Source organism: Saccopteryx bilineata, chromosome 2 (assembly GCF_036850765.1).
Source record: "Saccopteryx bilineata isolate mSacBil1 chromosome 2, mSacBil1_pri_phased_curated, whole genome shotgun sequence".
NCBI classification, from domain to species: domain Eukaryota; kingdom Metazoa; phylum Chordata; class Mammalia; order Chiroptera; family Emballonuridae; genus Saccopteryx; species Saccopteryx bilineata.
In genome coordinates, this window is record NC_089491.1 from 171631576 (window position 1) to 171645403 (window position 13828).

Genomic DNA, 13828 nt, shown 5'->3' on the forward strand with positions numbered 1-13828 from the left:
CTCCCCCGGCCGTTGGGAGGAGGGCTCAGCCGGGAGTTTGGCAAACTCCTCCCCGCGTTGAGTCATTCGCCTCTGGGAGGTTAGGAAGCGGCTCCGGGTCGGCGGCCCCGGGACAGGGAAGAGCAGGCGCTATGGGGAGCCGGACACCGGGTTCCTCTCTCCACGCCGTGCAGCCACGCTGGGGGCCCCCGCACCGACCCTGGCTGCTGCTGCCCCCGCTGTCCTTGCTGCTACTGCTGCTGCTGCTACCGACACCCAGGGTCGGGGGCTTCAACTTAGACTCGGAGGCCCCAGCTGTGCTCTCTGGGTCCCCGGGCTCCTTCTTCGGCTTCTCGGTGGAGTTTTACCGGCCGGGGACAGACGGGTGAGTGAGGAGAGTTGGCGGCAGGATGGAGGGGGGGGGGGGGGAGATGCCTGGAAGGTGGGGGCGCGGCTGAAGTCTGGAGGGGACCAAAGCTTGAGTTTGAGAGGCGGAGTTTGGAAGGACCAGGGCTGGAGTTAGGGGCCCACGCTAGAGTTGGGGGCCCGCGCAGGAGTAGGGAGGGGACAGTGTCCGGCGTGGAGGGATGCCTGGAGTTTGAGATCGGTGGGGAAACATGTATGGGGTGGGGAGAGGACACGAAGTTGGAACCTGGAGAAGTCTGGGCAGGGGTCTCGGGGCCAAGGGAGAGGTGCGTGAATAGAGGGCAGAGGGTCTCGGGCTGAGAACTGTGAGCTGCCGGGAACCAGGCGGATGGGGACGAAGAGGGGTCGCGGAGGCCGGGAAGGGTTTTTGGAGCACAGGGAAACCTCAGGTCCCCAAGGGCCATTGTGCAGACAGAGAACTGTTCGAAGCAGAATGAACTGTGTGTAGTAAGAGGGAAGTCGGAGGCTGAGGGGGCCTAGAGGTTAAATGGGGGCCAGCCTCATCCTCCCCTCCCCCCTCAACTCAGACTGTGCAAGACCGGGGGGGGGGGGGAGACGGCGGCTCCCCTTCCTTTCTCCTTGGTTTCCTATTCTGCCCTCCACCCCCAATCTGTTCAAATGAGGGGATCCGGGAACTTGGGGAGAGTCTCTGGACCCTGGCACTGGGGGAGCCGGGACTGGGGGTGGGCTCAGTCAAGGGCGGGTGCTCGGATGTGTCGGGAGGGGTGTGTGTGCGCGCTTGAAGCGGGGTGGGCGGCTTCCCTCTTCCTCCGGCTCTGGGAGGAAGAGAAAAGCTGGTTTCCTGTAGCTTGTGGGCTGGAGCTGAACTGAGACCGGGAATTCTGGGGCTGGGGTCGGAAGCTGGGAGACGCGGGCTTGCTGGGCCCAGAAGCGCCAGAACACAGGACAGGAGAGATTGGGAGGCTCAAAGAAGGATCCTCAATCCCAGCTCAACAGGGTGACCGTCAGACTGGACCCTAGGCGCCCGGAAAATGAGGAGCCTGCAGGCATAGGAAAACCGAAGTTGGAGCTGAGACATTAGAACTGGGGTTTTTATTTAAATATGGGGGTTGGGGGATTGGGAAGAGGGAAAGGTAGCTAGCTGCTCCTGGGCTGGGATGGGGACCCCTAGATGCCAGATTTTTTTTTTTTTTTAGTGTTAAGCCATTTTCCTTTTAATGACATTTATTATAAATCCAATTTTATAAACACTAGGTAAATTACATACAAAAGCTATACATAAATATACAGAAGCAAAAACAGTACTAAAACTTAAGCAGTACTTTCAACACAAGAGAAATAAACTAATATAATGCTTATACATGTAAAACTTAAAAATTACTAATTCATGAGTTCAAAAGCTATTCAGAAATGAAATGTAGTATATTATAACTACTATCAAAGTTTTAGAATTATAGAAACAACAACAGCACTACTTATTTTTTTAAAATATTTTCAAACATTTGGAAGACTAATGCTAGCGTTAAAGACAAATTAGACTTGGGCAAAAGCTCTTATTTAACTGAAGAATATAAATTTTTTTTTTTACAGAGACAGAGAGAGAGAGTCAAAGAGAGGGATAGACAGGGACAGACAGACAAGAATGGAGAGATGAGAAGCATCAATCATTAGTTTTTCGTTGCGCATTGCTACACCTTAGTTGTTCATTGATTGCCTTCTCATACATGCCTTGACCGCGGGCCTTCAGCAGACAGAGTAACCCCTTGCTCAAGCCAGCAACCTTGGGCTCAAGCTGGTGAGCTTTTGCTCAAACCAGATGAGCCCTCGCTCAAGCTGGAGACCTCTGGGCCTCGAACCTGGGTTCTCTGCATCCCAGTCCGACACTCTATCCACTGTGCCACCGCCCAGTCAGGCAAAGAAGAATATAACATTTTAAGCTTTGGTTAATAGATGCTAAATTTAGTGGAAATTTAAAATTAACATATTCCTTATATGTTATATTTCTGAGTTTTTTGCTAAGATACCATGGATAAAATAAAGAACTCAATTTACAGCTTTGCATACCATTGTATTATTTTGGGGGGAAAACAAAAAGTACTGTAATTAAGTGTGAATAATGTAGTTTAATAATGTAATCATGACTAAAAGGAACATGTTTAGTTTAGCTTAACTATGAGGGAAATTTTAAAAGTTTTTTTATTTTTCTACTTTAGAGAGAGACAAGGGGGAGAGAGAGGTAGAAACATCAATTTGTTTCTGTATGTGTGTGCCCTGACTGGGAATCGAACCTGCAACCTTTAGATAACAGGATGATGTTCTAACTAAGCAAGCTATCTTGGCCCGGGCAACTATGGGAAAAATTAATAACCTGTGACCATTACTTGCAATGCTCATTTGTAAATTATGATCAAAATTATATTAAACCTGTCACCAATTTTTATTTGAATCTTATGAAACTATATGGTTTAAAGGAGAGGTTGATTAGTATATATAGACTGCTCTATAAAAAGACTGAAATGATGCAATGCTAATGGTTAGCACAAGGCTAGGCACAGGGTAAGTGGCAAATATTACTAATTTAAAGTGAAAAGTCCTTTAATATATTATTTCTGGACATCAGCACACAATTTGATGTATTATTTATAAATTAATATGAAAATAACAAAAAAAAAACAGTTTAAACACAAAATTATATTTTTAGTAGCAATCATCAGAGAATTTTTTTTACAAGTAGCCAGTCTTAGTTTTATCAAAATAGAAGTAAAATTAAGGTTCCTTTTAAAAATAGACCTATTGCTACATGCAATGTAGATGGCAGGTTCAGTCACTTCACACAAGAACAGCCTCTCAACATCTTCTGAACTGATGACTTCAGAGTACAACAAGCCTCTTAAACACAATTTTCCCTGGTGACTGAATCAGTGCATCTAGGGACTGGGTCCAAGAATTGGACTTTTAAGCAAGTATGTGTCCCCTGCCTCCTGGTAAATTATTATGGTAGACTAATTTGGAAAACAATACTTGAAAGCAACCAAAATAATGTTATCATGCTTGAACATTACTTGAAATGAGTGGCATATCTAATGAAAGTCAATTTTTTTTTTCTAATGAAAGTCAAATTTTCTACCTTTTTAATCTGCATAGCTTATTATTATGCCTAAGTATTTCTTACCTAAATATAACAAGGGGGGAGGTTGTGTGTTTTTTAAGAACTTTTTTTTTTTTTTTTTTGTATTTTTCTGAAGTTGGAAACAGGGAGGCAGTCAGACAGACTCCTGCATGCGCCCGACCGGGATCCACCTGGCACGCCCACCAGAGGGCGCTGCTCTGTTGCGACTGGAGCCATTCTAGCGCTGGAGGCAGAGGCCACAGAGCCATCCCTAGTGCCAGGGCCAGTTTTGCTCCAATGGAGCCCTGGCTGCGGGAGGGCAAGAAAGAAACAAAGAGGAAGGAAAGGGGAAGGGGTGGAGAAGCAGATGGGTGCTTCTCCTGTGTGCCCTGGCCGGGAATCGAACCCGGGACCCCTGCATGCCAGGCCGACGCTCCACCATTGAGCCAACCGGCCAGGGCTTAATATAACAAGGTTTTGTTCTGATTCTCTTAACATCCCTCAGGAGCTGATAAAACAGTAATCACCTTTTTGAAAACTGCAGGTGTTTTGGCTTCTACAGTTTTAGTGTTACATATACTTTCTCTTATCAGAAAGCAGAAGAGTCATTTAGCAGTTGTATTCAAAAACTAAACAGGGGCCCTGGCCGGTTGGCTCAGCGGTAGAGCGCGTTGGCCTGGCGTGCGGGGGACCTGGGTTCGATTCCCGGCCAGGGCACATAGGAGAGGCGCTCATTTGCTTCTCCACCCCCCACCTCCTTCCTCTCTATCTCTCTCTTCCCCTCCCGCAGCCAAGGCTCTATAGGAACAAAGATGGCCCGGCCGCTGGGGATGGCTCCTTGGCCTCTGCCCCAGGCGCTAGAGTGGCTCTGGTCTCGGCAGAGCGACGCCCCGGAGGGGCAGAGCATCGCCCCTGGTGGGCATGCCGGGTGGATCCCCGTCGGGCGCATGCGGGAGTCTGTCTGACTGTCTCTCCCCATTTCCAGCTTCAGAAAAATACAAAAAAAAACAAACAAAAAAAAAATTAAACAGGGTGAAAGTTATTCAAATAATTATATTACAGAGTCTTCAAACAGCTATACTACATCAGTTAGTTGAGTTACTTGAAAACCAATTATCAAACACCAATTAATTTAAAAATTCAGTTTATGAAGTTTTTTGGGTTTTTTTACAGAGACAGAGAGAGGGATAGATAGGGACAGACAGGAACAGAGAGAGATGAGAAGCATCAATCATCAGTTTTTCGTTGTGACACCTTAGTTGTTCATTGATTGCTTTCTCATATGTGCCTTGACCATGGGCTTTCAGCAGACCTAGTGACCCCTTGCTCGAGCCAGCAACCTTGGGTCCAAGCTGATAAGCTTTTGCTCAAACCAGATGAGCCCGCGCTCAAAACTGGCAACCTCGGGGTCTTGAACCTGGGTCTTTCCGCATCCCAGTCCAACGCTCTATCCACTGCGCCACCGCCTGGTCAGGCTCAGTTTATGAAATATTATTATGTCAAGTCCATGTACAAAATCTCATTTGCCATATTATACAACTAGAAAGCAATTCTTTGACTGGATATGTGTACATGAAAAAATGCACATAGGCTCATTCTAACTAATAAACTAGTAACAAATCCATCTAAATTTTAAAAAATAAGTAATGGAATGTATTCTCAAACAAATAGCATGAAGCACTGAGGAAAGTTTAAATTATCAGAGATTTGAAAGAATGTTTAGTTAGAATTAAAATTATGAACTGTTAGCCACTTCTATTTTCTAATGACAGTATCATATGCAGAGAATCAAAACTGCAAGCTTATTGAAGTGGGTTAAATAGTTTTTAAGCTAATTAAAACTGCTTAATTTAAAATGAACTATTTTTGAACCTCAAGTAAATGATGCAGTATTCAACAATTTACTGAAGAATCAGCTTTAACAATTTTAGCCTTAGTAAAAGCTATTTCTATACAGAAATTGAAAAAGGGTTTAATACCAAGCCCCTGCTTCCACAATGCACTTCACATTCTCATCTGTATATCAGCAAAATTGTAGAAGTTTTCTATATCTTTAGATGCTGCATCCTGGTTTGCTGATATATATGTCTTGATCCCCCTGAATATTTCATTGACAATTATTTGACATGCTTCTACAATGACACCTCCATTAAATTCTAAGGCAATAACAGGACCTCTGTTCACATAACGAATGAATTCAGGTGCTCTTCCTCGAAAAACCCTTTTAGCATCCTCAAGTTTCAATGGCATTTCCCTTGTGTGAACCAGGAGAAAGCCTTCTTTAACCAGCTCATCAACTAGTCTCCTGGCATTTGCAGTAGTAAAATCACTAGCAAATAATACCACTAAGCATGATTCGTTACTAGACTTCCGTCTGTGACCGTGAGTTACAGGAACAACACTTTCAGTTGCTTCTGTGGAAATATGGACAGTTTTGAATTTTTTGGTAGTAGGTGGAGGAACACGGTGGCAAATAACAGCATTTTCTGGAAGAATGCCCCAGTTGAGTTCTCCTGGCACAGGTGTACGGTCATGGATGTTACTCCAGTTATTATTGAAGACATTTAGCCCTGCTTCTTTGAACTGCAAAGCTAATTCAGGGTAGTACCACTGAAAACAGGCAAACTTGATATTTGTGGAAAACTCAATAATGGGTTGAGTATTGCAAAACAAAAAGAATTCCATCTTTCTACAATCTCGCACACAAAACCCTTGACAGGCTAGCGCGGAATGGCAATCTCTGCAATTCCGAAAGAACACGCTGCCTTTCACAGGTCCCAGAAAAATGATGCAGTTAATACAGTCATCAACTGTAATTGTAGCAGAGTGATCAAAAATATAGATGTTACAGTTCTCACAGTCTTGAATGATAAATTGTTGTCCTGAAACCTTCCCAGGTAAGCGACCCACTGTTTCATTCTTCAGTCTACTGAACATGTAGTTTTTCGGGTCAACCTTCCCGCACTGATCCCAGCTGTACTGCTTCGATGTCTCCCCGCCCTGGCGCTGTGAGTCTTTACCATTCTGTCTTCTGGAGAAAGAGCAGCCCATTTTCCCGGCCCGTGAGTCTCCCGACCGCTACTCTTTGCAGGCCCGCTGGCTCAGCTGGCTCCTGTAGTGTGACATGAACCCCGGGCGCCTGGATACCGCGGCTCCCCGGATACCGCCTCCCAGAGCCTCCCAGCAACTCTCAGCCTCAGTTCGCCCGCGAGGCCTAACACCCCTTCTCTTTTTCCCCACTCAGTTGCCCCGACGACCCTCCCTGATGCCAGATTCTTGATCCTCCATGCTAATCCCCTTTCTCCTACATCTCTGGGCTCTGAGCTTCCCACTGCTCCCCTCACCCACCACCACCCTCCCAATCCCTAGTCTTATGGTTTGATAGGACCTCTATCAGAGGTGAGCTGTTTTTACACTTGATACAGTTAACTGATCTATACTCATTTTATTTAATTTTTGGAGAAAAGGATTAATCTAGCTAATTCAGTTGGGGTGGAAGTGGGTTAAATTTCTCCATTGTCAGAGGACCTGGGGTTGGGAAAATAAGAAAGATAGTTAGGCCCTAGCTACTCAAGGTCCCCACCCAACCCCCTGGCCTCTTGCCAAAACCCCATTGCATCACCCTGGCTTGGAACCTCTCTGCCAGGCCTGCTGTCCCCAAAGCCCCCTCAAACTGCTTACCACCCTAATGGAGTAGAGAAGAGGAAAGGAGGGAGGGAGAGGTGGGATCTTCCCCCATATCTGGGTAACCTTCCTCTCACCCCACCCCACACGTAAAGAGTGTCATCCCCCACCCTTTTTTTTTAAGACTTTATTTATTCATTTTAGAGAGGGGAGAGAGAGGGAGAGAGAGAAGGGGGAGGAGAAGGAAGCATCAACTCCCATATGTGCCTTGACCAGGCAAGCCCAGGGTTTTGAACCGGCAACCTCAGCATTCCAGGTTGATGCTTTATCCACTGCGCCACCACAGGTCAGGCAAGTGTCATCCCCTTTTAAAACACTCCTCTAAAACATCTGGGCTTTCACACATTTCTGGTTCCCTCAGTGTCTATCTGGCCCCTGGCCATTATGATCCCAAAGTCCCTAAAGCTCTCCTAAAACAGAACCCAACATTTTCATCTCTTCCCCTGCCCCTTCTCACCTCTCCTTCTAAGAGAACCCAGGTGTCCAGCTTGCACTCCTCCCTCTTTCATTTTCTCTTTACAATACAGTTTTAGAATAAGACTAAACCTTCCACCTCCCCAGTGACCTCCCTTCCACCACAGCTGAGCTGTCAACCCCCTTCTACATACAGGGGGCAAACATAGCCCTTCACTTGGGGCCATTACTGGAGAGGGAAGGCCTCAGTGTTCTTGGTCCTTCTGCATCACCTTTCATACTGGACATCAAAACAGCATCAAAGGGCAAAGGGAGCACAAAAGAGTTTGCATGGTAGGCAAGAGCCAAGCCTTAAATCAGGCAGAACCGGGCGTGCACCCTGGCCCTACCCTTTATTTGTTCATTGTGTGACCTGGGGCCAGTTACTTAAGCTCTTAGAGCCTGATGGTCTTATGAAAATCAGACACCTAACTTATGAAGCCATCCTGAGAACTAAATGAGACAATATATAGAAGAAGCAACTTGGTCCATAGAGGGTGATCAATTCATGGGAGGCATGATTTTTATGAGGTAGCTAGTTTCTGTCTCTGCTTCTCTTCTTAGCTACCACTTAGTTCTTTTTCTTTTTTTAATGTTTATTTTATTGATTTAGAGAGAGGACAGGAGACAAGAACATCTATCTGTTCCTGTATGTGCCCTGACCAGGGATCAAACCAGCAATCTTTGTGCTTCAGGATGATGCTCTAACCCACTGAGCTATGCGGCCAGGGCCCACCTAGTTCTTTTTCTAAGTTTTCCCCATTTCTTACTTGCTTTTAATATTTGCTTGTAGCAGTGACAGTAATAATCTCTCACATTCCTTAGCACTTTTATATCAATTTTTGCATTGCATCATCACAAAAAATCCCTGCATTAAGCAGAGGAAGTATTATTGCTCCATTTTGTTTTTTATATATACTGAAGCTTAAGGAGTCATGGAAGTTTAGAACTAGAATTTGTTTTAGGGACCATTCAAGGTCCTATCATTTTATTTATTTTAATTTTTTTTTAATTTTTTTTATTTTTTTTATTTTTTATTTTTGTATTTTTCTGAAACTGGAAACGGGGAGAGACAGTCAGACAGACTCCCACATGTGCCCGACCAGGATCCACCCGGCACGCCCACCAGGGGCACGGCTCTGCCCACCAGGGGGCGATGCTCTGCCCCTCTGGAGCGTCGCTCTGCCGCGACCAGAGCCACTCTAGCGCCTGGGGCAGAGGCCAAGAAGCCATCCCCAGCGCCCAGGCCATCTTTGCTCCAATGGAGCCTTGGCTGCGGGAGGGGAAGAGAGAGACAGAGAGGAAGGAGGAGGGGGGGTGGAGAAGCAAATGGGCGCTTCTCCTATGTGCCCTGGCCGGGAATCGAACCCGGGTCCCCCGCACGCCAGGCCGACGCTCTACCGCTGAGCCAACCGGCCAGGGCCAAGGTCCTATCATTTTATAGGTGGAGAATCCCAGACTTGGAGAGAGAAAGTGACTTGGTCTAGGACATGAACTTAAAAGGTGCACCAGCCTTAACTCACCTCTTTACTCCCTTCTGGAACTTAGTTGCTTGCCATCGGTAGAGGCACCTCCCTCCCCAGTCAGCCAGCTATTTCCTCTGAGAAGACCCTGGGGACCCAGAACTAGGTGTCCTCCTCTGGCCTGGCCAGGGCTACTACAGAGCCTGCAGGAACTAACTGGTCCACTTGCTTCTCTCTACCCCCAACCTTGTCAGGCCAACAGAGTCAAACAGTAACCATGTATTGAACAAGATCTTGGTTAATCAGAAGCCTGGCTAGGGAGATAATGAAGAGGTGAGGAGAGGAGGGGATAAATTGGCAACAGGATAGACTAGAAAACTGCTCTAGGAATCAGGATTGCTGGCTTTTTGTTCTTATGTTGGGGAGTCTGAGTGACCTTGGACATTTTACTTCACTTTTCTGGGACTTAGTTTTCCTGTCTGTAAATAAAGGACATAGAATTCAGTCAACGGGGTTTTATAATTAATTTTTTTCTATATTTCCTTTTTTTTTTATTTAAATGATATCTTACCAGTACATTCTATATAAAATGAGGAAAAGAGGTTGTTCTAAAAGAAGATGAGGAGGAGGCCTGAACTGTGGTGGTGCAGTGGATAAAGCGTTGACCTGGAACACTGAGGCCGCTGGTTCAAAACCCTGGGCTTGCCTGGTCAAAGCACATATGGGAGTTAGTGCTTCCTGCTCCTCCCCCCTTCTGTCTCTCTCTCCTCTCTCTCTAAAAATGAATAAATTAAAAAATCTAAAAATATATGCATTTAAAAAAAGAAGAAGATGAGGAGTATCAAGACCAAACTAGCCTCTTCTCACTCCATGTGGCAGCCCTGAGACATCTACCAGGGGGTTTTTAAGTCAGTGGATGCCCTCTATAGTGCCTTCCAGCTGTGGCAGCCTGGATCTTTAGAATTTTAAGGTTCTGAAGCTTCAGAATAAATCCCTTAGACTCTATATTTTAGAAGAGTTTATCTGCCAAACCTCATTTAGCAAGAAATAATAAATTCTTTTTTTATTATTATTATTATTTTTATTATTTATTCATTTTAGAGAGGAGAGAGAGGGAGTCAGAGAGAGAGAGAGATAGAGACAGGGGGGAGGAGCTGGAAGCATCAACTCCCATATGTGCCTTGACCAGGCAAGCCCAGGGTTTTGAACCGGCGACCTCAGCATTTCCAGGTCGATGCTTTATCCACTGCACCACCACAGGTCAGGCAATAAATTCTTTTTTCCCATTTTTTATCAACTAGAACAGGGGTCGGAAACCATTTTGGCTGAGAGAGCCATGAACACCACATATTTTAAAATGTAATTCCGTGAGAGCCATACAATGACCCGTGTACGTTACTCATTATCAAATAAAAATTTGGTGTTGTCTCAGGGGACAGCTATGATTGGCTCCTGCCACCTGCAACCGTGAACATGAGTGGTAGGAAATGAATGGATTGTAATACATGAGAATGTTTTATATTTTTAACATTTTTTTATTATTAAAGATTTGTCTGCAAGCCTGATGCAGCCATCAAAAGAGCCACATCTGGCTCGTGAGCCATAGGTTCCCGACCCCTGAACTAGAAGGTAGAACAAGAAGACTTCTGTAGCTGCCAATTAGAGCTTGTGACCAATATGAGATAGCCAGGTTCTTTACATAAGCTGATATAATTTCAGCCAAAGGCACATCTACTTGAGGTTTTAGTTAGACTGTGCTGCCTTATCAGGTAAATGCATATTTTCCGGTAGACTTTGAAAAATTGAAAATATCCCAAGGGCTCTCCATTTTTACCTTCTTGGACCCCTTAGAGGACCCAGCTGCTCCAGGATTTAAGAAGCCGGAACTAAGAGTGGGAAAATAAGGATAAGCTATGTCACATGCCATCCCTGACACCAAGTTCTTCACTTGGCACATAGGGAAGGGCACTAGTTATTAGATGGTTTGGGAAAGGTGGGCTAAAAGAGCCAGTGACCCATCGGGTATAAGCCATGGGTGGGGGTGCATGTCTGAATCAGGGTCGGTGTCCCTTGACTGCACGCCAGATTTGCTAAACCTTCACACAGCCACAAGGCACAGGCCCCTGGCCTCTGAGCTTAAGGGCTTTGCAAGCTTGGTAAGTTCTCTCACCTTTCAACCCTGTCAAAACAAACTCTAGGCTTCTTCCTCCGGCCATCCCAGGACAACTCAGGCCGAGCATCTCCTCAAGAGCTAAAGGTGTTGGAAAAATTGGGAGTGGAAACCAGGTCCCTTGGCTACAGCCCTGTGTTCTGGAAGTAGGCTATCAGAGCTCCAGAGACTTTGAGATAACTTGTTCAACCTTTTCTCCCAGAGAAAGAGGGAAAGGCACTGAGGTAGTGCCTGACCCTCATGCAGTGCTCTTTCCACTGCCTCCTGTAGCACAGCTCCTCTGGGGCTGCCCTGCTAAGGGAGGCTCACAGCCCTCTCTCCTCACCCAGCCCTGGGCCAGTGCAACCTCTCCCCTGCCACCAACCTTACCTACTGGGCTGGGTAACTGACCAGGTCACCATGCCATCACCCACACCCCAACTAGATGTACTGCCTGAGTGAAAAGGGTGGGGCCCAGCGGGTGGGAGACAAACAGAGAAGTGAGAGGTTGGAAAACAGACAGGAAGCCACAGGCAGTAAACATTTCCTGTCCCCTGGGTAACCAAGCCTGGCACCCCACCCCCAACACTCCAGGAACTCTCATAATCAGCCCCCCTCCCAATTCCCCTCTCCCCTACCTTCTCCCTCCTCCAATCTCATTCTCTGGCCCTCCTGGACTTCTCTTCAGTCCTCAATCCTGTCCCTTGAAGCTGTTTCCCTCTGTTGTTCCCATCCCCTATTCCTCTTGGACCCCCAACCCCTTTGAATTCTTCCCCACTGATTCCTCTTCAAGACAACCCCAGCTTTTGTGACCTCTATCCTAATCCCCCACTTTACAGCTTTTCCTGATGAGAAAGGCTGAAGCAGGCATCCTAATATCAAGGACGGGTGGGTGTTGGAAATGCTGAAGCTGAAAGGGGCAGGAAATAAAGATGAAGAAGCCCAAGACCTGAGGTCAAGAGAGAGGACTCAAAAACTACTAAGACCAAGAGAGCAAGCAGCCACAGGGGAAGAAGAGCAGGCTGAGGAGCAGTGCCAGAGGCAGGTCTGGGAGGAGAGCAGAGGCCGAGGCTTGCGGGACACTGGCCCAGGTTACCAGAAGCAGTCCTCATGGGAGAGCCTAGAGGAGATTCCAGGAGGGCTGACTGCTGTGCAGAAGCCTCGGAGGCAAAGGGCCGAAGAATGGTAGAGACCAAGACAAAGACAGGAAGATTGTCGGGATGTTACCTGTGACCACCCCATTACACAGGACTCTCAGCAAAAGCAACCTCTCCTCATTTCAGAGGGGACTAAAAAAGTGTGTCCAGAACTCAGATTCCAGTAGAGCAGGAGCTGAATTCAGACTCCTCACAATGGTGTGTGGAAAAGGGGCTCCTGGGCCGAGACAGAGACCCAGGCAGAATGGGGGAAGTCCACACCAGAGCCCAGGGTGAAGGCAGGCTCAGGCCCCAGGGAATGATCTGTTTCACCATCTTCCAGCTCCCCTCTCCACTTCTACTGCCTGATTTCCAAGACTCACATTTTCCTCCTACACACTCCAGGGGCTGGGCGGCCGGACGCCTGGGTCTCGGCCCAGAGAAAGGCTTTGGCTTGGGACAGGAGGGTACAGGCTAGGCAAGAGGACCCTGGGTTCCAGGGGCTGCACACTAATCTTGGCAGGAGAGAAATGGAGAGGCTGAGTTCAGAACCTTTAGCCTCTTTCCCGTTCCAGAACTGACTCTGGCTCTGTCTCTCTGTAATAACAGGGAAAGGTAGGAGCGGAAAGAGAGTGGTGGGAGGAGGGGAGGAGCCTGTATTAGTGACAGCGGCACATGGGGACCGCCTGACTCCAGCCTGTGCCTCTGGCATCTGTGGTATCTTCTGAGATATAAATACAGCACAGAGGGCATCTACCCCACCCCCAGCCAGACCCCGGTCCAGAGGCCTGGGTCCTTCCTGCCTTGGGAGACCGGAGAAGAGTTAGGAGCCACCCTGAACTGCCTCTCTTTTCCCCTCCACAGGGTCAGCGTGCTGGTGGGAGCACCGAAGGCTAACACCAGCCAGCCAGGAGTGCTGCAGGGTGGTGCCGTCTACCTCTGTCCTTGGGGCACCAACTTGGCACAGTGCACCCCTATTGAGTTTGACAGCAAAGGTAACCAGCCCTCTTGTTAGGCCTGGGAATTTCAGAGAGGGGCTAGGGGTGGGCCTGGGTGGGGCCTGGAGTGAACGGCAGAGCCTATACAGTTCTTTGGCTGCCAGGCCTGCCAGCGCTCTGATTCCCTGGTGGGGCTTCAGCTCTGTGCAGCCGTGCAGTGGCTCCCTGTGGCGCTCAGACCGTGTTCCCAGTTCAGCTCAGCCCAAGGAGGGTGGGCATGATTCAGAAACATGTGGCTCTCATTTCCCCTGAATCATCCACAACTCAAGGAGGCCAGGGCAGTAACACAGACAAAGACAGGGAGAGTCACACGGATTATTTGATTCATTTAGCTAAGCACTGACTAAGCGATAGTGCATGCCAGGCACTGTACTGGGGCTGTGGGGGATTGAAACAGGATTTAGCCACTGCCTTTGAGGAGCTCAAGGTCCAGAGTAGATGCAGAGATTGAGGGAGACAGAGACAAGGAA

At 47.4% G+C, this 13828-nt stretch overlaps 1 protein-coding gene and 1 pseudogene across 1 annotated transcript in view; one reads left to right on the forward strand and one right to left on the reverse strand.

Moving 5' to 3' along the window:
• Positions 1–69: 69 nt before the first annotated feature.
• ITGA5 (integrin subunit alpha 5) overlaps positions 70–13828 on the forward strand; it is a 30199-nt gene continuing 16440 nt past the window's right edge. Inside the window, exons 1-2 of the mRNA XM_066258509.1 lie at positions 70–364; positions 13225–13355. Of these exons, the coding sequence (XP_066114606.1) occupies positions 132–364; positions 13225–13355 (364 nt within the window). The 5' untranslated portion in view covers positions 70–131. The remainder of the gene's footprint in view (positions 365–13224; positions 13356–13828) is intronic.
• LOC136323047 (protein XRP2 pseudogene) lies at positions 5480–6526 on the reverse strand (annotated as a pseudogene).